The sequence below is a fragment of the Notechis scutatus genome, chromosome 1 (genome assembly GCF_049901735.1).
Source record: "Notechis scutatus isolate UNSWTSFEM ecotype Mainland chromosome 1, rNotScu1.2, whole genome shotgun sequence".
NCBI lineage: Eukaryota > Metazoa > Chordata > Lepidosauria > Squamata > Elapidae > Notechis > Notechis scutatus.
The window spans coordinates 156,166,647-156,190,445 of NC_142009.1; the positions used below are offsets into that span (position 1 = coordinate 156,166,647).

At 36.6% G+C, this 23,799-nt stretch overlaps 1 protein-coding gene and 2 long non-coding RNA genes across 6 annotated transcripts in view; 1 reads left to right on the forward strand and 2 right to left on the reverse strand.

Moving 5' to 3' along the window:
• EHBP1 (EH domain binding protein 1) overlaps positions 1–13,201 on the reverse strand; it is a 252,941-nt gene extending 239,740 nt beyond the window's left edge. For 2 of the 4 annotated variants that reach the window (XM_026668426.2, XM_026668424.2), the window contains exons 1-2: positions 12,732–13,201; positions 11,205–11,623 (exon numbers count right to left, since the gene is read on the reverse strand). In XM_026668426.2, coding sequence (XP_026524211.1) covers positions 11,205–11,308 — 104 coding nt within the window. In that variant the 5' untranslated portion in view covers positions 11,309–11,623; positions 12,732–13,201. The remainder of the gene's footprint in view (positions 1–11,204; positions 11,624–12,731) is intronic. The other 2 variants (XM_026668427.2, XM_087949125.1) reach the window with 2 other exon arrangements.
• LOC148133059 (uncharacterized) lies at positions 774–7,080 on the reverse strand. The gene is made up of 2 exons (XR_015746419.1): positions 3,215–7,080; positions 774–2,175 (listed from the first exon to the last, which is right to left on the reverse strand). It is a non-coding gene; the product is annotated as an uncharacterized LOC148133059 (long non-coding RNA).
• On the forward strand, positions 13,190–22,471 carry LOC148133060 (uncharacterized). The gene is made up of 3 exons (XR_015746418.1): positions 13,190–13,377; positions 17,836–18,018; positions 22,198–22,471. It is a non-coding gene; the product is annotated as an uncharacterized LOC148133060 (long non-coding RNA).
• The last annotated feature ends 1,328 nt before the right edge of the window (positions 22,472–23,799 follow it).

A 23,799-nucleotide genomic window follows, 5' to 3' on the forward strand; every position in this document is an offset into this window, starting at 1 on the left:
GGGTTTCCTTGCACGACCACCACAAATGGAAGAAGGTACCTTCTATGCTTTGACATTTCCAACAATTGGGGCTCGTGTTGGGGTGCATCTTCGCCAATCTCGAAGGGGGCAGGTGCCATCTATAAAACATTTTATATGCGTTTTCTTTATAAGCTGCTGATTTCGTGATCTTAATGTTCCTGTTCCAGATCCTTTCCCATTCTACTAGCGTAATGCTCCGTCCCACGTTTCTGCTCCACGCAATCATATTTCCTTTGACAATTTCTTGTTCTAATTCAGTTTCTAATAAATGTTTGTAAAATTTAGATATATTTTTTTTGCTCATGTCACTCACTTAGCCACATCTAATGCTAAAGCCTTTCAACCACCTGTAAGTAAAACCTACAGTACCTTTTAAAAAAATACTTTTTACAACTATCACAATTAGTAGAAAAGTACAGAAGTTATTTGCTCTGGAATATGAAATTGCTGTTAAATCCACAAGAATTGTATTTACAAAATAATCAAAGTTAAACCTAGAACTAGAACACCTAATGAGAAGGAAGGACTCACTGGAGAAGAGCCTAATGCTGGGAACGATTGAGGGCAATAGAGGAAGGAGACAACAGAGAATGAGGTGGCTGGATGGAGTCACTGAAGCAATCAGTATGAGCTTATATGGACTCCAGGGGATGGTAGAGGACAGGAAGGCCTAGAGTAACGTTGTCCATGGGGTCACGATGGGTCGGACATGACTTCTCAGCTAACAATAACAACAACAAACCAAATATTATCAAGTATTTTATGGTTTATTAAAACACAGCACTTAAAATAAACGTCAGGCATTGGTTGAGAAAAAAACTTCAACCTTGCTTGAATAATTATCTCTATATAAAGAAAGCTTATAACAGAAGCAAAGAAGCAACTTTTCAGCAATGGTATTTCTTTGAGTAAGCAAATACATTCTGTAGTTTACATTAATAGTTTTAAAACTATACAAACATATTTTTATTAATAAACTACAACCCAGTAACCATAGTTTTAAAAACCGAAATAAATCTTTTTTATGTAACTCTGTTCAAGAACAGCATAATTGTACAACTGAATAATGGCCAATATATTCTTTTTTGGCATCCACAATCATCAGTTAACAGAAATAATGCCCAAACTACAATACAAAGTATTAGGAAGCTAGAGTAGCAAGTTATTAGAACTACAAATTTCTATACCCACTTAACTAGAAATAAGCCCCACTGAATTCAATGGGATTTTTCTCCTGCCTCTGTATGTATCGGATTACATACAAATCTTTTGATCCTCTGAAGTACCTAATACACCCTCCCTAGCAAATTTCTTTTTATAAATTAACATTGTGGAATCAACCTTTTTGTAAATTTACGAGAACCATATCAGTTTTCCATCTTTATTATTAAACCTGGTTATCTCTTACTTCCTGTGTCTTGTCTGCTCCCTCTCTGTGAACTGCAGAACAGTGTTTCCCAGATATTTTGAACCTGGAACAATTTCCCCCAAGTTTGATTCTACTTTCTAGGTCAAAGCACGTTCAAAGAAAAATAGGCATGTATATATGTGTGCATGCATCTGTGTGCAGCTAGATAGATAAATGAACGTAAGCATAGGAGAGTGAGAGTGGAGCACTGACTGTCATTATAAGGAACTCAGTGGGAACTGAAATGGAGGGTTAATTTTTCCAGCATGTCAGCCTGCTCTGTTCCAAGATATTCCATTGCATTCGTTCCAATTTTCCATTCCAACCCGCCAACAGTCAGCATTCCACTGCCACTAAGCATGCTCAGTCATAACTGGGCTTTTGGAAAGTTTCCCTTATATTTTTCTTCCTAATATTTTTTGTCCTTCTGCATACCTTAGTGCTCCTCCACAGCATGCTGATGCCTCTCTTTTTTTCATGGTAGTCTCATTCTGAATAGAGATATTTGGAAGAGGCAGGTTTATTTCATTTATTTGTCAAATTTATATAACTGCCCATCTCATAAAACAAATGACTCGGGTCACTTTCAGTGCTTAAACAAGAACTAGATGAACAAGAAAAAGAAATCTCCCACTATCTTGATCTTTTTCCAGTTAAACAGATTTCCTGATAAGATTCACAAGGCAGACAGAGACGCCTTTGCCGTTCCCTTGCCCTGGTTTGCTTTCTCAAATTGCTCTAGTACTCTGTCAAGAAAGCAGAATAAAGCCATTGAAGAACTTTTCCATAGGGCTCAAGATGAACAGAGTTAACAACTAGATCAAAAGTAGCTTTAATTCCAGACCAAGAGTCAAACATTAATTTGAGTCATTGAAAAACTAAGTTCCAGGAGAGAACTGCATTTCCCCAATTTTAAACAGGGACACACAGACACCACATTCCTCTCCACACATTGTGCTACAACTACCATTTAATATACAGTATTTGAGTTTGAGAACTGATGCAAAGCAAAATAAAATATGGGAATGATAAAGGCTTATAAATGCAGTTCTGATAGGGAGAAAACTCACTCTCCATCACTGCTAACTACTTATATGGCACCATTCTTATAATACAACCATTTATTTTCAGAAAGCCACTAAATAACCTCAAGTATGTATTTAAAATCCACAAACTGAGGTTTCCTTCATAAGTAATTAACTGTCCTTGCATGATCAAGGACAAACAAAATTTTCAATGTCAAATGATTGTGGTTGTCAGCTAAACAATCACTGCAAAATATATAAAGGCCTTTTAAATGGGCCTAAGAGCTGAGTTAACTGATATAAGGGAATGAATGAATGGGCAGAATTTCTGGTTCCTAGAACAGTGTTTTTTTTAAAGTAGAGTAACATTATATTAAATATACTCTATATTCAGAGAGGACTGTTTCAGAATTGTGTTGCTTGTGTTTAATGCCTAGTAGAGGTGCTGACTTATTATTGCCATTATGTTAATCAAGCATATTAGTTCAACTGCTAAATCTGCTCTTAGCCAATGTAGCACAGAACAATAAAATATGTTCTATGGAGCTCTTGGCTGTGATAAAGTCTGAGTTTTATGTGTGCTTAACTCCCATTATGTCCTCCTGATCTAATTGTGCATAACTGTATGCCGAGGTTGTGCTGGATCTTGTGGGAGAAGTGGTGACAGGAAAATGACTACAAACAAAGAAATGCATTACGACTAAGCATTACTTTATTGAAAGCAGAAATTCTGCCAGAAAGCATCTAAAGAATCACTTACTGCACCTACTACACTTCTCAGTGGTGTTTCCTTTTCACTCATTCCTCCACCCAACCTTTCATCGGCTTCTTTGAGAGATGAGTTACAGGCATCAAACAAAGCTAGATGAAAATGGAAAGCAAAACCGTAATGACGGCTCTTCAAAAAACCATGGGGAAGGGTTCTTGTCTGATAGGGAGAAATAAGAGGAATGGCTCTTCAGTACAGCTCAGCTAGACTTGCAAATCTCAGTGCAAATCAAAAGTAAAAAATCTATTATTTATGAAATATTAGTTACATTTCCCAATAACTGGTCTCAATATAGATAACAAATACTTTAAGATACAAAATACTGGCTTTCCAAATCAACAGCTAGAGGTCCAATTCCCTCTACCCCCAATTCATCCCTCTCTGCAAACCAAATATGGGAACCTACTACAAGCTGCATAATCAAGTTATTTTCCAATTGCACAAAAGCCTAAGCCAATTGCAGGTTTTCAAATGTGGAAAAATAAAGATTAAAACCAAGAAATAATAAAAAGTGATACAATTCACTAATGGCTGATGCAAAAAAATCTTTTTAAGAATCCTATATTGCACCCAAGATGTAGCAAGTTACATATAAATGAGTTTTCAGACAAATTCTTTAAAGTATCATGAGCAAAAGCACTCCCTCCAATGTTTCTCCTTTATTTGTCACAGCTTTTCCCCTTTCTAAAGCTGAAGCTATATAACTTCACTAGTGATATTGTTGGGCAGTGGGTGGGTAGAGACTGATCTTCTGAACACAGTTATCTAGTGCATACCACAAAGGCTTACATCTTAAAATTAGTTTTTGGTAGGCTTTCAGTCCCTCCTTTTCCTTTCCTTCATAAAAGCCTCTCAAGAGGATTTGAAGGCCTCCGCTACTCAAACTGTGAAAATTGCAGTTGATTCTAAATCATTTTTTTCTTCCCTCATCATGGAAAAATCTGTTGCATTTTATCTTATACGGTCTGGGAGACGGAACACAGACTTAAGACTTATGGAGCACAGAAAGTTTCAGAGTAATGGTATACAAAGAAACATTTCTCTGTGAATATCCTTACGTTCCTTGATCACAAGTCTCAAGTCAATCTATTTCATTTTAGATTAATTATCTTCTGCAACCTTCACAAAGATTGCAATTACAAGATTTCTCAGTCCCAATTCATGTGGATGATAGCATTCCTGTCATAAGATGGGCCTTCCCAGTAAGCCAAATTAAGGAGTTGACCTCTCGGTTGTAAAATGCCTCTGAGTAAATTCACTTAACTCAAACCATACATAAGGCCTGCAATCTTTAACCAACCAAGATAACTTAAGGAATTCAATATGAGATCAAATTGAAGGAATTACTGTGCCAAAGAGGAAAATAACTTTAGCTTGTAAAAGAAGGGGTTTGATGGTGAGAACAGGATATCTGTGACAGCAATCAAGCTTAAATGATTTTGACACTGTGTTAGAAAGATGATTGGAGCCAAGTCTCTGGTGGTGTTAAATTAATTTTAAGGCAGGACAAGATTGGATAAGTAGGGAAAAGACTACAAGATATTTTCATTATATTATTAGCAACCATCCTTAGAACTATAACTGTACAATTTAAAGTTTAGAATTGCAAAACATGAGATACTGCGACAATGCACATGACTATTTTAACTTGGCTCATTTTAGTCTTTATTACTACCCTAGAGATTACTGTTAACCCTGGTAGCCTTGAGAACCTGTTGTTTGGCTAAAAGGAGGTTCACTGATATTTCTATTCTGTCAAGAAACAAGCTTAACTACACATAGCATTTCAGTATATAATAAAATATATCATTTACTGTTTTAATGGAGCCTGCGAAAACTACACCACTTATTAAAGAAAATAGAAGCCAAAAAGCTTTCAGATGGTAACAGCACCTTCAATCAAGTATATATTATATAGAAATATGACATTCTGAAAGAAACATCTCTAGTTTTCACTATACAGGAGAAATGATACAATTTATGCCAAGTTAAAGCAGAAAATACATTCCAATGGAGGCAGATATGTTTGCCAATGTATTTGAAAAATGGGGGAATTAGGGAAGTAACACCCACTTAGCAAGGAATTTCTTTGTCTCTAGGAATGCCTTAGATGCATTGTCTTCTTCCAAGTGGGTGAAATATGGCAGAACCATCTGATGAGACTGAATGCATTAAGTGCTCAACCATACAATCTGAAGAGGTTTTCTCAAAATAACAGCCAATGTCTCTGAAAGCTTGAATTTTATGTTCTTGAAATCTAAGAGCCAAGAAATCCCAGATGCAAAAAATTCAGAGCATCTGCAACAAACAAGAGAGACACCAGATCCTATCACTGAAATTAATACATGCAGTGTATCAGTTGGCAAAAAACTCAAAGTAAACCAATAATTCTGCATGCACATTTTCTTTCCCCAGCACTTATCGGGTTTATGTCTTTAAAATTACATAGCACAACTCCCTAGTCACCTCCTACTTTCTTCATTGTCACTGTTTACTGATCCTATGAATTAACACACACTGTGGATACGTATAATAAGCTGTATGCAACTCCTAACCCAATATTTTCATCCCCAGGAAATTTCTCAATGGCATTGCTCAACTTCAGTGGCAAGATCCACCATTTTGGGGTTAACAATGAGAGCGCCTCCATTTCTTTTGATCTAAAGTATCACCTGGTTTTGATTTTTTGTTTTCATATTCATAGATATACAAAGATCTAATTCACTTATTTGGCAGGTTAATCCCTTCCACCCAAAATTATTTTTTAAAAAAAATTACTTCATTTTTGGTAATTTCATCATTACTATGATTCACTTAGTAATTCCATGATTCACTTAACCACATGATTCACTTAATAACTGCAGTGAATTCCTTAACAACCATGGCAAAAAAAAATCTAATTTTTTACTACTGAATCATCGGAACTGGAAAGGAAATAGAAGGGAAGGTTTGGGGGAAAGGAGAAAAAAAAGGAGGATATGGGTTGGGTATTCTGCCCACAAACATTTCTGAAACAATAGCGAACTAAAAAAAAAAAGACTCATCATCAGTAAAATGCAGCTTATTCAGTAATCTAAATGTTCTATGCAAGAAGTTTAGATTAAATGAACATATAAATTGTAGCACAGGTTCATGATCAGCCTCTGATATTCTATATTACAGCTTGAGGCAAGCAACACTGCTCCTCATTATGCCATATGCCAAGGTAGTGGATTCCAACACCAATAATGGAACACCCTCAACATGACCAAAAGGCAACATCTTAAGGGATGCAGAAAAACTTAATGGTGTACGCAAGTATATATATAAACATGTATACATGCCAGTAGATGGTTTTTTTTAACAACTCATTTATCCCCATCTCTTCCCAGGCACCTATAACTTGAGGTTTTTACTTTGCCTAATGAGAGGACCAATCATGCAAAGAAATATGCAAAAGCATCTGTTTGCAGATCTCAATTAAATTTTAAAAATCATGAGTTCATTTCAACTTATGTATATCATTTGAAGCTGGATTGAAATTTCAGTTGGGGGAAAGCCATCATAAACAGTGGGAGTTGGCAATTGTCGTCTTCTTCTAGAACAGGGTGTCAAACTCATGTCTTCATGGTGGCATTGCATGACGTATCAGAATATTTTTCCCTTTTGCTAAATTGGGAATGGCCATGGCCAGCGCATGACACATCCAGCCCGTGGGCTGGGAGTTTAACAGCCCTGTTCTAGAAGATAAACTGCAACTTCAGAAAAAAATGGACATAGAAAGAAAGAAGTGAAAGAAACTGTAGTGAAAATAGCATGGACATAATGAAGCAAGATTAATATTCCTACAAAATAAATAAAAAAGGGATAAGAAGGATATAGAAACTAGTTGTAACAGATTGAAAAACATAATGTTTCAAAATGCCAAAGAAGCATGTGGAGTTACGCTTGGTCATTCTTGGTGGAATGATGAAATCAAAGAAGCTATGGATAGGAAAAACAGATTCATCTAAGAAGGATCTTGTACAATGTGAATGGAGAGAAAATATAGCTGCAAAAGAGGTAACCAAAAATGATTTTAAAAAAATAGTTAGCATCAAATTAGTGGTTTTGGTGGAAATAAAACAATTTGGAAATGAGTGCAGAGAGCTAAATACGGAGGCTTGATAAAAAGTACAAAATGCTGGAAAGAGTACTTTAGAGATTTGTAAGGGCATCATAGCAATTCACCAAAGAGTATAATCAATATTAATGCTACAAATGCTAGTGACAAAGAACAATGATGAAAAAAAAAGTAACAAATCTAATAATACTAAAAAAAATGGTAAGGCTACAATTGTAGATGATGTAACTGGGAAACTATAGATGTAGTTTAATCATAATTTAGTCACAGATGGAAGTGGTTGCTATTTTTGTTCCCCTACACACTGGGAAAAGCGGGAATTGGGAAGGGAAGGCAAGAACCAAGGGTTTGTATGTCCCAGGAGAACTGTTAATTTAAAAATGAATGGACTGTCTATTTTCAAGGCCAGGAAAAGCATGGCCAACAGTCAGTCAACTTGAAAAGGTCTGATGAAAATGCTTACGATTCAAACCCTGGGGTTGACATATGTACTGAGAGGCAATCCTATGGTGTCTGTGTTTAGCTATTGGCAGCTCTTGTTAATAACTTCTTTCTTAATTTTTTTCTTTTCTGCAACAAAGCAACTTAGTTGAGTCTGTGAAGCTGCTGCAGCAAAGTTACTGGATGTGGGGTTGAGTTTCTGGAGAAGATAGATTTATTTAGGTCATCGCCTCTTAGGTTTCATCTTTGGGGAAGGCTAGGATTCAGAAATCCACTGGAAACATGTCACCAGCACTTTGCTGGAATAGTATGCCTACTTCATGTAGCCCAGTGGGTTGGAAATAATCCACCTCAAACCAAAATGTGACTCTCAAGAACTTTGAGGAAACTATTCATAAGTTTTACTAACTCCTGCAGGTTAAGCCTCAATGCCTTTGCAAAGGAAAGCTACTATATTGCAGAGTCATAAAACACAGTGGTTTAACAACATGCAACTGACAATATATCCATAAAAAAGCAAATAAAGATCAACCTTCACTCTGGGACTATTTCAGCTGTTTTTAATAGTTACCAAAAAAAAGCATTTTAGAAAGCTCTAAAATAGAAGTAGAAAAGGAGGAGAGAAAATTCTTCCCTTATGATAGACAGGTGAAGCTCTGCTAAGAGCTTATCTGTTTCGAGAGGAAAAATAGTAAAGAAGTAAAACAGAAGAGCAGGCTCCTATTAACAGCATATAGGCCAGACATGTTAAACTGGCGGGCCACGGCCAGATGTGTCACATGCAAGCCACGCCCACCCCAGCTCCACGAAAGGGAAAAACATCACAAAATGTCACGTGACGGCAACGTGATGCAGTAAGTTTGACATCCGTGATATAGGCTGTGACACTTCATTGTTACCAAAAAAAACACAAAAACCCACTTCATTTTTTGTAACAATATTCAAAAGGGCAATTCAAAAAAATGGAGCATCACTCTCAGGAATAAAATAGCCTTTTTCAAACAGGCATGTCAAATTTCAGGACATTTAATATCAAGTTTCATTCCTGATAGCGATGCTCCATTTGTTTCCACTCATGTATGTGCATCAGATCTTCTGAATAAGCTTTTCTCAGAATCCATTTCCCCCTCAAGAGTACTATTGTTGGTAATGTTGACTTATAAAAGGCCTATTATTCCTCCAAAAAGGCACTGTATTGTTGGAATGTTAGAACATTAGCATATTAAAATAAGAACATGTTAGCCAGATTTTTTTGTAATCAAAAGTATGCTTACAATATTGTCCAACGGCATACTTCCTAATTGTTACTCTTTTTGACACTTAAAAGTATTTTATTTCTCACATTTTTTGCGAGGTAAGCCAGGTTTGTTTCCTTTATGATACCAATTAAGGCAGTAGTTAAGTTACGAAGTCTAAGCTGTGCATCATAAATAAAATAAACACCAAAACACCATAAGGAAAGTAGCTATTTGTAACCAAAATATGATCATTCACAGTTTAGCAGAGAACCATTCTTTGTGGAGGGAAATTGATTACCAGTATTACTTTAATGTATATGAAACTTTTTAACACTTCCAATTCTTAAGAGAGCTGAGGAGGTTCAAGATAGTGTTTATGTTAGCAACCTAATCCTACAAAGAGCTAAACATACCTAAAACCATTTGTATCAATGGACTTAGATATCCAAGTAGAACCAGACTGAACATTTTCTATAGGGTTTTCTATAAAGCCACTAAATGCTGCAGAAAAACCTTATATTTAATGCATGTGCTGAAAAAGGACACTCACACAATGGCCAAACTGCTCTTGGATGAGGTTTGTCACAATAAGACAGGCTATAATCTGGATTTTCATCAAGTACAATAAGAATTTATCATTGTAGGAAATGTATATGTATGCTAAACTTGATGTAGACTTGATAAGAGAACTATTTTCTGCATAGAACTGGTCAACACCTTGCTATTTTACAGTACAGTGGTCAGCCTGTTTGTAAAGAAGAAACTTCCTTTTCTCACAAAGTGGAACAAACAGGATATTTGAGAACAGTTCTGAGAATTCATACTATGGTAACTTATTCAAGTAGAAAAAAGGGAGAAATTTTGTGGAAAAGAACACATATACACAGAATATAGCAAAAAGCAAGTTATCTGACATTCTTTTAGTTAGCTTGACTTAATACCTCCATGGCTTAATACCTATAAAATAATTAAAACTTCACCCATGGAATTTTTGGGAACTTGTAGAAGTGTAAAAACTCAATGAAGAATCCGTTTCAGATGGAGGTCTTTGATGTAGTTTTTGTAAACTGCATTATTTAGGAAATTCATGGTCTACCCCTCAAACCTTAAGCATGTACCACAGTAAGATATGTACTCATATGCTAATCTGAGAAAATACATTTGTCTATGATTATATAGTTAGCTAGCTTTTCCCCAAATCAGATCAGGCTACAAATAATTCAAACTCAGAAGCCCTCAAGATTATATTGGGGGAAGGTCAGGTAAACCATTAATTTTTAGATTCAAATCACTCCATTAAAAAAAGCAGGATAAAATCTAATAATAAACTGTAGCACTGGAATAATAATGTCAGGTTGGTATAAACTTAATGTAATTCATGCAGAAGTTATATTGAACAATTTAAAATACCACCAAAATACAATTAAGTATCTTGCCCATGTAGTAAACTGTAGAGCCAGAAACTAAAAACTAATCAGTCCATTATACACAGGATCTATTCTGAAGAAGAGTCGCAAATCTGTTCACTAAAGACAAGGAGAGTAGAGTACACAGATATAAAGTTTGTCCAAGAGATTGGTTTTAAAAAAAAATCTGATTCAGTTGCAAGATAGGTTTCTGCCTTCTTTTTCCTACGAAGAAAAGCAGAAGAAACACTGAAAGTCCACTTGGCAAGAATGAAACCAGGCATCTGAGACTAGGGGTCATGAAGCTGATTATTCAGGACAAGCCAGCCAAACTGTATTTTAGTAGGGGAAGATTGCTCCAATCCTTGTCTGACTAAGGAAATAACTTAAGAGAATTCTCAAGGCCAGGTCTTGACTTTTTCTCTTCCCCACTGGAATGGAAAAAGAAATATGTTTTGGCCAAAGATAGAAATACACAGAGTGTGATAAATTGCATTCTTAGCCTCTGGCAGATACCAGCTATCTAGTTTGTGGGGCTGGCAATAGCCTGTTGTGATAACATATTAAAACAAAGAAAACTTACTGCATTGTAAGAAAAATGCACAAAGCTAATGAGTACTTGATATGATGATTCTCTATCAGCAAACCTAACAAAAGAGGAGTAATTATTCTCCAATTGCCTATTGTCAAACTGGAGAGGAAATGATACAAACTGGAGAGGAAATGATACAGCAGAAGAAGCAACAGTGATCCTTAGGCATCAGCAGTTCATTTCAACTGAAGACACTCCTTACCATTTCTTGGTGCATTCAACCATCAGTTCCTGATAAGAGGCCACAAACTGGAACTTGGATGCATGTTTCCCAACACGCTGCAGTCTTTTCCATACTGAAGCCATGCTGCAGAAGAATCAGCACACTTGAAGGCTCAACAGGAATAAGAAGGCTCAAGCTGAGCAAGGCAGTATAACTGTTTATGCTGAACAATGTGCCCAGAAGTCTAACAAAAATAACAGACAAGTAAGAGGCTGCAAAGATGCTCAGGATTCATGGTTTGGATATCCCTTTCTCAGGATAAATCCTGTCTTAAGTGAATGGCACATTATTGGCTGGGGGCATCATGATTTGAAACAAGAAAGAAAGAAACTGTAGAAAAGTCCCTTATGAAGTCGTCATGTCTCTTCATGGGTTCCAATGAGTTTCAGATCATGAAACTAGAAAAGAAAACAGAATTGCAATTCTATAAGCAATGTTTTATGCCCCTCACATTGCAATCACACATCTCTTCCCTTTCCAAAACCTGAAAGAAGGGGAAAAAATGCAGAAGCAATTTCAAGAATGTTAGCCACGAGTCAGTCTGGAAATAAACCAATCAGGGTTTTTTTTATCAGCATTCTCATCTTCCAAAACAGCATTATATTCACTCTCCCCCCCCCCTCTCTCTCACACACACAAAAGAATATATATTTAAAGGAGCAGGTCAGGACCACTCTCCAGCATCTTTGGGAAGCAGGGCTGGGTTAAGGCACTGCCAGCAGAACACCCTAAGGGAGATGTGAGAAGTTCTTTGTCTCCATGCTGGTGACAAAAAGGTGTAACAGTTGTCTCCTCCCCAGCCTTTCTTCCTAGGGGAATTTGTACATAAAGGAGAAATAAGAGGGCAAGGATGCTCTTGCAGTGTTTATATTGGTTGTGTGTACATGAGGGTAGAGGTAAGGGTGTTTGCTGAGTTTCAGCTGCTTAGGAGAGTAATTCCCCCTTTCATTTTGTAGGGCACAATTCTTACTCCACCATGCTTTCTTTCCAGCCAAGAACATAAGAGTTGGGAGGGTGAAAGAAGGACAATTTTTATTATATTATTTTCATGCCTTCTGGCTGAAGAAATAGTGGGCAATGGGTGCAGAGAAGGGGGTAATGATGGCACCAGTGAAAGTGGAAAAGAGATGCACTGGAAAGGGGCAGAGTTCTTCCTCCAAAGATTTCTCCTGGTTGCCAGAGCATTCCCTTGCTCTAGTAAGAGACTTCGCCTTCATTGTTTCCGCCTGTCTGGCTTGTTCCACCAACACAGACACCTTTTTTCCCTTTTTCTTCCAATGGTCTGTTACTCATTCGCTGCCCCTCACGCTCAGCACTGGCTCTGGACTCGTTCAGAGCACCAAAGCCTTTTGATCTGGGGGCAGAGAAGGAGGGGAGGGGAGTGTTGAGAGCTGCACAAGACATACCCCCAAAATCTGGGAATCATTAGGACAGAGAAAACAAGGGGAAATCACCAAGCAGCCATTCAGACGTCTCGCCGCCGCCGCCGCCTTTTCTCGCTCTTACCTTCCTCCAGCTCCACGCACATTTAATCCTAGTAAGGCTGGATCTGCTGCTGTCACACACGCCATCCAATACTAGCTCTGCCTATTACAGCTGCAGCAGCCGCAGATCCATTCCAGTTGCCCGGGGATCAACACTGCAGATCCGGGAGCCTCAACCCAAGCCCAAGGCTCCCTTCTCAAAGCCTCCAAGCCAGAAGGCGGTGGCAGCGCCACTGATCGTTCCGAAGGTCCCAGCACCAGCTCGCATTCCACAGCCACTACCTTCCTGCAGCCAGAGGTGCGCGCCTCACAGCAACTTCGCCCAGCGGCTCAACCAAACCTACGGCTCAGAGCACTCCATTGGCAAGGGATCGGAGTCCACCCCAAGCAAGCGCGCCCATTGGCCGCAGGGTTATGTCAATCATTCCACCAGGCAGGGACTTGAGCGGGCGGCAGCGGCGGTGGGGGGGGAACCCAAGCCCTCCTTGCAGCAGGGGTGGGATGGAAAGCGAGGAAAATAAACGATGGGTTCGTTCGTCTTGCCTCAGAGCTGTTTCTCTATTGGCTTTCAGAATTCTGAAGAGGCGGGTTGTTTATACCGAATCGAGTCATAATTGGGCAAAAAGGGCATCCGTTTGAAGAAAGTTGCAAGCTTTCGGATCGGGGAAGTAAGTAACTGCGGCTGGTCGATCTTTCGGAAGGAAGACTTACTTGTCTTCGAACTCAGGAAAGTTAGGCTTCGACGCTGAACTACGTGGCCGTAGTTTAGATCCCGTTAGCGTATCATCCCTACATCCATACCAATTGCTTTTACTCATTGCTTTTTAGAAACCTGAGGTTGAGGTGTAAGATTGGGGTTATTTAAAAAGGAGCACTCCCTCACTCTAGTTTTAAGTTACAAAACATCCGCAGCTTAGCAGACTGGGTAGGAGAACGCATCCTGGAGTGAAGAGGATACATGTTGGGAGCATGTGCATTTTAAAAAGAATGCATAAAGTAAGTTGACTTGAACTGAGGACTTCTGGCTGGCGATATGCGTCTACATACAACAACGATCGTTTTATTATCAGTGTTAACTTTAATCTTTCCCATGTCTTGAATAAATAACTTAAAAGGAAGATAGTTGGTAAATCAGAGAGGGAGGAGATCTGTAACAAAACTGCTCCTCTTCAAGTGCCAGCCAGCGAATGCCTTCTAAAACTCTCCATTCTCTCCATTCTTCTACTTTATTTTCTTTCTTTCTTTTTTCCTGTTCTAATTGTGAGCTTGCTTGCTCTTCGCTGGGCTCATCAGGATACCCTCTGCTTGAATATTTTTAAATACTTCTTCAAGTCTTGGTATTCCTGTCTAAGCAACTCTGCACCAGCACTGAATAAACAAAAGGTCTACATTAAAAAGTGTGTTGTCAGAACACTAGAAAAGTGTAGTATCTATCTGGTATTTATTAAAAGAGCAAGTGGGAAGGTATTCAAAAAAAATCAAGGAAGGACCTAGAGTATTTCTTCTTTGTTCCTAAATATATTCCTGCAAAAAGGCAAGTAGGACAAGTTTTAGGCAGCAATCTTAAATCACCGAAACAGAAAGATTTAAAGATCTTTGGATTGAAATAGCAGAGGCATAAGATACTTCTTGTAGGTATATCTTTAGCTGTGTTGTTTTTCTATTCCATATAAAGACATCCCTCCTTTCTATGCAAAGGATACAGCAAGTTGCTTTTCAAAACATCATTATTTATTTATATTTTCCATTTCTTTCTTTGCTTTTAGGTTCATATTACACTCCACTAAAGACAGTACAAGCATATTGTTTCTCATCTAGATGTAGAGAAAATTAGTTACAAAATTATACCATGACTTCATTGTTGTGTTATTTTTAAATTATTGCCTTCTGATTGTGCAAACTTTACTATATACTCATAGCTTTTCATAACCATGGACAAACTAAAGGCTTGAAAATCCCCATAATATATGAGAAATATGCAGCTACCAGACACTTGTGCCTACCTACACTTCTTTTACTGCTGGCAAATATATTGCTCTGACTGAACCAATAATACACACTTTTAGTTCAGAACAGTGGTGGGATTCAAATTTTTCTACTACCAGTTCTGTGGGCGTGGCTTGGTGGGTGTGGCAGGGGGAAGGATACTGTAAAATTTCCAGTCAGAGGTGGGATTTGCCAGTTCTCTGAACTACACAAAATTTCCACTACCGATTCTCCAGAACTTGTCAGAACCTGCTGAAAAGCACCTCTGGTTCAGAACCAAATGAGGAATAACATTTATGACAGAGTAGTCCATCATCTATATACTAAATTTCAATTCGAAAAATGGACAGTTGAGCTGATCTCTTTCAATTTTTCCAGGCAATGGCAGAAGTTGACAAAAGAATTCATAGTTGTTGTGTATTTTAATTTTCATGCCAAGCCACATCATCAGCCTTCCATCCACATTCCATAATGCCATTTGATTGGGGTTCTTTCAAGCTGCAAATCTTAGTATTAAAAATATAGACAACCATTAGATGGAAGTTCTATTGTAATCTAGCAATTGCCTAGACCAGGAATGTCAAACTTACGGCATGTCATGGCATTGTCATGTGACAAATTGGGACTTTCCCCCCCTTCTCTAAACCGGGCATGGGCATGTGACACATGTGACACATCCGGCCCATGAGCTGGGAGTTTGACAGCCCTGGCCTAGACTGTGGGTGTTCAACCTTTTCGCTTGCTTGGATCACATTGAGTTAAGAGGAATTGTGTTGGGCTACATATAAAATATATAATGTGGTTAATGTAAATAAATCACATAATAATGTTAAATGTTTTACAATCTTGTGGGACCACATAGCTAACTTTCAAGAGCTGTATGTGGCCCACAGACCACACCTGACCTAGACTAACCCTACTGAAAATGGCAAGGATTAAATAAAGTTCAGTTTCCTGATGAGGCTACTTCACATAAAATGGGCTAGCAGTTCCCTCAGAACATGTATGCAAACTCCTTTGAATTTACAATTTTAATTGAAACTGTGATCCCCTAATCCTTTTTGTGTTTGTAAATGTAAAATAAAATATACAAAGAACTTTGAAATTTACTCTAGATGGGAATTTTTTTGCCAACAAGTGAAATCCACTTATTGAAATCCAACAAGTGACTGATTTAGTATCATATTCTGAATCAAGCTACTTAGTTATATTTTAATTATTAAACATATCCAATTTCAAACTCTGACATGATCAATCCTAACAATTGCACTGGTACCAAAAAAGAGGCAATTTTATCAAATGTACACTTACTAAAAATTATTTATTATTAGGGATTATTACCAGTTACAGCATGCTGCTGATAGAATGGTATTTTCCCAGGGAACAGATTTCTCCTTTGCTCCACTCTGCATGGCCTATACGAGTTTCAGATAACTAGGATTGAGAAGTCCCTGTATATCTGTACACAGAGCATTAGATATTGCCCTGTGTAGTGGTAGCAGCAACTGATTTTCAAGCAATTCTGAAGCTACCAAAGCTAGCAGCAGCAATAAAAATTCATTCCAATTTTAGCTCCCAGAAGGATAAATTAAGGTAATCTCAACTAACATCTCAGAAAAGTGGGATTCCTTTGGCTCTTAAGATCTGCTAACACATAGAGCTTAAATACTTTTTTTCTTTCTGTTTTTATTCGAGTGTCAGGATCAAATAACATCAAGGAATTATACATAACAAAATAGTTAGATTTTAGTATGCATGTTTTGCTTTGTGGCTGTTCATCCCAGTGTTTAAGACAGGGAGGACTAGAAATTGAAGTGTGTAATAACAAATATTTAAAGAAGGAATAGTCAAGCCACTCAAAGATTCCTTTTCTCTTCAAATATTATATTTAAAGTTTATTATTTGAAACAAGTTCTTATCTGATTTATTCATTCAGTCAATGTTCATTTGCACATTGATGTTAAGTTTGGGATGTTAAGTTCGGGTGGTTCGAATGCAGATTTTATTAATTTATGGCATCTGAGGCAATGTAGTTTTATGTTGTCATGTTGTAATGTTATTCATGCAAGAGTTAATAGCAGCATTGTAACAAGTTTTTGCAACTACAAAATACAAGCAGGCATACAAGGACAAAAATTACCTAGTAACTTTCTTTTAGTAGATTTCTGTCTCCCAAAAAATTAAACCCTGTTGAACTTTCTTAGTATGTGGATTGGTAGTCCATAGCACCTGTGAAAACTACAAACAAATGGCTTTTTTTTTTTTAAGAAATAGGGTTTTTAAATCTCTGTAATAAACAACTGGTTCATTTGTACTTGTAACTAAACTTGTTACTTCCTTTTTTTTTAATATTTCCCTCCCAAAATAGATTATTTTTTCTGAAGTTTGGATGACAGGTAAGGGTTGGCATGGACTACCACCCTACTTATTTTTGTGACTGTATGAGCAAAAAAAGCAAGGGAACGTGGGCTTGTTTAAATTTCCACTGTTCTCTACAGCAAGAATAGGAACTGCTGCACCAAGGAATGCTATAGAATTCTCTTGCACAGCAACTTCACTACCACCACCACCAGCAGCAGCAGCAGCACCAGCCCTGCTTATTGGTTTACCTAGAAGTAATGCAAGCTTTCAATGATGGTGACTGCTCTTGTTCCAAATCCACCATCATTGATGGCCTGAATTACTTCTAGGGTTGGTTAATAAAAGCTGTGGACATATTTTCTTAGGTGGCCCTAGGCTTCAGTCTTTAAAGAATTATATGAAATATTTAGCCAAGACCTAGAACATTTAGTAGAACTGAAGGGGAAAACACAAAAGTAGGTTCGCTTTTGGGAGAAACCACTTGGAAGGAAGAGGCCTATGTTATAATCCATGCTGCTATTTAGTTTATATGCCTGGGAGGGGCTCAGTGAAAATTATAGGTAGAGAAAAGTATAATATTGAGGGAGTATCCTGTCTGGTAGGAAGAAGAGTGGTAAGATACCTGGGGCCCATCTCCCTGCCTGATTATTTCCTCACCCAAATAAATTATGGTATCCAAACTGGTTTAATCTCTAGTCTAGCCTATGGGTTCTGTTGCTAAATAACAATGAATAATAGAACAACGAATAATAAGATCTCTCTCATATCTGATTTGACAGATTATTAAAAGATTGTGAACATGTCATTGCTTGGTGCCAAAACAACAGTTAAGGATGTCATCAGGTGCTGCTCACTGGGAACAGCCTTCCAAAGGAGGCTGTCCCTGAGGAACCACTTTTCACACCTCACTGATGCTAAGGTTGGAGAACATCCAGAGCTCTCCCTCCAAAAATGCCTTTAATGTAAGGATAATCCAGAATCTTCCTGGCTGGGATTTAAGCATATTTCTTGAAAAGTTCTATTCCAGATTATTTTATCCAGAATGCTCTACATGTAATGATTGTAATAACCCTCCGATCCTTTGCCAACATCACTTTTATGTGGACGTCTGCAGACATGTGTACAGCTGCATCAACACCAGCTCCATCCCACCCACCTCCAAATCTGATGAATGCAGCAGGGTTGCCTGCAGGGGGCTCATGTTGTTGGAATGATATCAGTGGGAGCTGGGATTTGACCAGAACTGTTGCAAGGTGAACATTCCATATTGAATCATACCTTAATTGCCTCTTTGCTCTACTGGTGTTCAGTAAACAACTCCAGATTTTTTACATCATATTTTTACACCAGTGCTATAAGATGTAAAACTGTAGTAAAATTAAAACAGTTTTAGTATACTGTTTTACCACTCATCACTAATATATCTTTTGTATCTTCCTGGATGCATAAAGGAAACTAGCTGGTAACTTTGGGCCAGTCACTCTCAACCGAACCCACCTCAGAGAGCAGTTGTTGTGGGAAAAATAGGAGGAGGAAGGATATTAGCTATATTTGAATTATTAATAAAATTAATAAATGTGGAATAAAAATGTAGACAATTTAATAGGTACTGAATTTTCTATAATCTGGTTTCATTTTCTCTGATAGGATATGACTATGGAAATTTTAACAGGACCAATTTAGCTTTTGTTTTCCTGTTCAAACATATCATATTAAATTAGAAGTGCACATTTATGTATATTTGCTTTAAAAATAATAAAACTGTACAAATGGGGATTCCACTGTAAAGTTTCAGCTAGGCATATGGGATAAGTCTTACGGGAAAAGCAATCTTTTGCTTAATTTCTATTTTGTTTTGTAAAACAAATCAAACTAAAACCTCACCAACCATTCTAGACCCGTGTTTGTTCAGTTCTGATTATGATAGTGTCTACTTTTTTGAGGGGGGAAGGGGGGCAGTGAAGAAATGAGATACTTCTACAATTTTCAAGACTTCCCCAAACCTTGTGCTTAGATAGTAAATTTTGAGTAATGAGTTTGCAAATTATACATTAATAAACACTTCAAAAAGAGAACAGGCTTTATCATCACAATTTATGTTAATGCCCACCATTTACTTAGTTTAAAACCAGCTGGACCTTCAAATTGTTTTGTTTTTCAATATTCTCTTTCCTTGTTAATCTTTTTTCCTGCCTGGAAGAAAACAAAATCTGGAGTTTTCCAATATTCTGGATATTGTATTTCAGAGCTTTTCCTGTGTGGTCTTACCAGACTTTTATTTTAGTACTATTAAGGTCTCCTATTACAATCTGTAGCACAAATCAATTTAAGAATTATGTTTTCCTTTAGTAAATAGTGAAATTAGTGGCAACCTGATTTTGACTGCCTTTCAAAAAGAAGGGCTTCCTTGTTTGATTAAAGAAAAGGAAACAAAACAAACAAACTAAAACAACAAACCTCCAAAGCTGGCCTTTCCAACCTGGCAGTTTCAGGATGTTTTGGAACAGCAACTGGCACCATTTCCAGCATTTGAGGAGACAGCTTGGGAGAGACCGAGCCAAAGTTTCAAATTGCCAGGCTCTTTGTGCAGACGTCTGTTTCTTTTGATGATGTGATCTTACTTTTACAAACGTTTGATAAGTAAAAAATATAGCCTTAAAAAGAAGGAGAATCAAGTACTCATTTTTTCTTTCTCCTTTTCCTTCTTCCTGCACCTTAGGAGGCATGCAGAAATCTAACAGCTAGGAAGAAAGCATGGAATCCTCTTCAAAGAGCAACCATGCATTTTATTGCACTTAGTCCCATAAACTCAGTCTCCGTAAGAATTGTGTTGCTTATAGAATGGGAAAACTTTGTTCAGAGGAAAACTTGTTGGGAGGTACGCCAAGGGCAAACTTATTTTCTCTCAACAATTCTAGTAATCCAGAAACCCGTGTAGGCCACATTGAAGGGTTGGGAATAGTGGTATAGAATACTTTTGTCTCATTTCTAGAGAAGGTCCCGTTAACAATCACTGCTGCCTTTGAGGAATCCAGAGATACCACTTTGTATCCATACTATTCAACACCCACCTCAAACTATTCGAGATTTGGCTATACAAATGGATAATCCTCCATTGGATCTTTTATTTTCAATTCAACTTATGGATATGGTAAATGTACCACTGCTAGCTGTCTGGTACCCACGAGAGACTGAATGGGTTAAACAAGCTTTTAATCCTGATAAAATAAGAGTTATTCTTGAATAAATGTGTTAGAACAAATGTCTCAGTTTTAACTGTGCTACCCTTCTTGGAGAGATTGCACTATTCTAAAACATCACACTCATGGTGTGATGATTGTCTTTGCTGAGGCCTGTTTACCAGGTGTGCAAACAATATTATTGGGAAATAATGCTTTTTCACAATGTGACTTTCCATCATTCTTGCCATATCCAGCTGAGGTCTTGATACATTTAGATTGCATGATGCTAATAAACTCAGAAAAGGGTTGCCCTTAAAATAAATACAGAAATTGCAATTGGTAGAAAATGGAATGGATACTATAGCATTGGAACTATTTAACTATGTTGTTTCTCATTAGTTTTTGGATTGCATTCAGAGTACATCTATTAAAAAAGGCTTGTGTACTAAATAGCTTCCCCAGCCCCCAATGGTCCAGTCATAATCCATCAGTTTTAGGATACTAGATAGAAGTCAGACTATTTAGAACCTTCTATTTAGATATACCCAATTTCTGAAATGTTCTGCCAAGAAAGATCCTCCAGTTCACTGAAGCGACCCCAGAGGGTTCAGTACTTTGGTCCCCACCTAATGTTTTTTCTTCCATTCCATCAGCCAAAAATAAGGAATTTGTGGAGTTGGCCAATAAAAACCTGTTCTTAAAAAGTTTTAACACTCTGCTTTACTTTATTTGTTACTTTATCTCAAACTTTATTTGAGCCTCAATTATTTCTTATAGAGTCATATTGTTTATTATTACAGTTACCACAGCTCAGCTGTAAGACTTGTTTTCTGTAACTCTAGAGGTACATAAATTCTAGTTCTTTGCTATTAACTAGTGGGCATCTATATTTTTGCAGTAAAGGTATGATACCACTATTATTAATCTGGATGTTTAAGACTGGTGCACAAGAAAGAGGCTGAAAGTTACTGCTGGTTTTCTTATTTGTTTCCTTTTATGTAAGAAGGTGCAACTTTCAGAATAAATACAATACATTCTTAGTTTCATGGCAGTAAGCCTCAGTGAATTGGCTGAAATTTTACCCTAGTAATATATATATACTGTAGTACAGAGCTGGAGTAACATTGCTTTAGTTCATTCTTGAAAGGAAATAAATGAATTTTTTTATGATTTGTACCTTCCAAAGGATAAGCAAGTTGCTGGAAGAATAGATTAAACATAAATAAGTCTTTGAAACCCTAACAAATCTATTCAGGCAGAAAGAATATTTGATTGTTTCTACATAACAAAGATTGGCTCAAGACACTAAATAAGTGTTTGGTTAGAAGAAATCAAATTACTCATTCTAAAATTCAATAGAATTAATTTCACCATCCTACAAAATATTATATTAATATATAATTTTTAAAATGTTGCACAGCAAAATACAAAGCAACTATTACAGAAGGAGTGAAGCTACTCCTTAACAAAAGCAATTTTTCTAATTATCAAAATTAATAAATTAATTATGAGAAATAGCAAATGCCAATTGTCCTATTTTACTATTAATTATTTACTTTTTTATGCATTTATCACTATGGCATAAAAGTTCTTGCAATTTGAAAATTAAAGTAAATTATGATCATTGAGTTAGTATGCTAAGCTTTATAGAGTCATTTGCTTAAAACAATTTAACATATTGCTATTATTCAATAAAAGTTGGAAGTACAACAAATATAGTTGTTCTTCAGAGTTGGTGAAACATATGTAGCAAATGTACCAATATTTGTTTATAATATAACATGCTTTTGTTAAATAGCTCTTTGTAAACTTAGTTAAAATTTCCAAAAGACCAGATGTTGTTTTCCAGACATCAATTTTGCAAGCATTTCTAATAATCTAACAATAAAGGTGAAGTCTTGAAATTATAGCTTTTATTGTCTGAGGTAAACACAATTCTGTGTTGATCCAATCTGACAGTTGGAAGTTCAACTGAGCCAAATACTCAAACCATCCCTCAACATATGGGACTATCCAACTGATAAGCTGACAAACAACACTACCTACTACTGGTACTCTGACATGGTACATTGTGTACAGCTGGAGGAGAACAGTATTACAGTGATACTGTACCTGAAATGTTACAGAAGAAACTATTAAATGCAGTACATGTATAAGGAATGTAATGAACTGTATCTTCATATGCGGAACAAAGTGTTGGAAATTCACAAATATATGCTATTACAGACACATATTTTACTGTGTTATATCATGAATATAAATAAGTTAAAACTCCTTTTATTTTTATAAAAGTATTACCAATACATCTCATGTAGTTAGTTTTTAAATTATCAACAATGAATGATCATTCATTTGCATTTTTGAAATAGTCTTTGTAAATTAGTGCTTTACATAATGGATTGGCATTTTAATTATTAGTGACTTAGTACACTGAATTATATCAATTATGAATAAAGATTTTAATAGTATTATAGATTGTATAATAGAGTGATATGCAGTAATATTTTGTCTATGATTATTAAAACTCTCTACAATATTTATTACTGCAAGACAAAACTCCACAATTCTTTTTATCATGCTAAATACTCCTTAAGAGTACCTCCAAACATATAAATTGCAATATGAGCCATTTTGAGCGGTTGCCAATTGAGATAACATATAAGCCTTAAAGCCTTAAAGAGTGAATAAACAAACAAATTGAATGTTAGTTAATATTATGCCAAAATCTATTTTGCAATTTCCCCAAGTTTTCTTCTCCTATGAAAGAGACTTTATTTTCTTATATTATTCTTAGTGCACTTTACAACTCTTCCAAATTTCTCTTGGTAGTGCTTTTACAGTAGAAATGGTGTTGTACTTCTGCATCTTTCTGAAGTGTCCTTAGTTCTCAAACATTCAATCTGAAAAATGCAATAGGAGGAATTTCTTCATGATGTTCTCCTTTCAGATTTAATTGACACTCAAGAAGACAGAAAGTATATGGGGAGTTCTGAATTACTTGGTTAAAAAAATATGTACAGAACACCATGCCTGTAAAGATTTCACCCTCATTTTTTTCCTCTTTTGAAAGAAATTTTAGAAGCAATGTCTCTTTCATGAGATCAGATGGCTCTGATGGAACAAAATGGAGAAGTATTCTGTACAACACTATCATCAATCTTACTTGACTGTCCTGATCAAAAGATATTTCATTTGTTTAGTTTACGTCTCACCACCTGCACTACTTTCTCAAAATATTAGGAAGAAGATCCAGTGGCAAATCCCATACATAAAGTATCTCTCCTTCTCCACTGCTGTATCTCTGGACTTCTCTCAATTGATGGATTAACTGGGTTTTATTATTTCACTGGATGTTAATCCACCAACTGATGAACATCAGTGGCTATAAACAATGTATTTTAATATGTCAGCATTTAGTTCATTGTTCGTCTTCATATTGGATGAATTACAATTTAAGTCATGTGTCAGTCACTGTAATAGCATGGCAGGTAGAAATAGAGCTGATTAAAAACTCAGACTTTTTTATTAATAAATAACTATGGAAAGATATGGAAAGATATT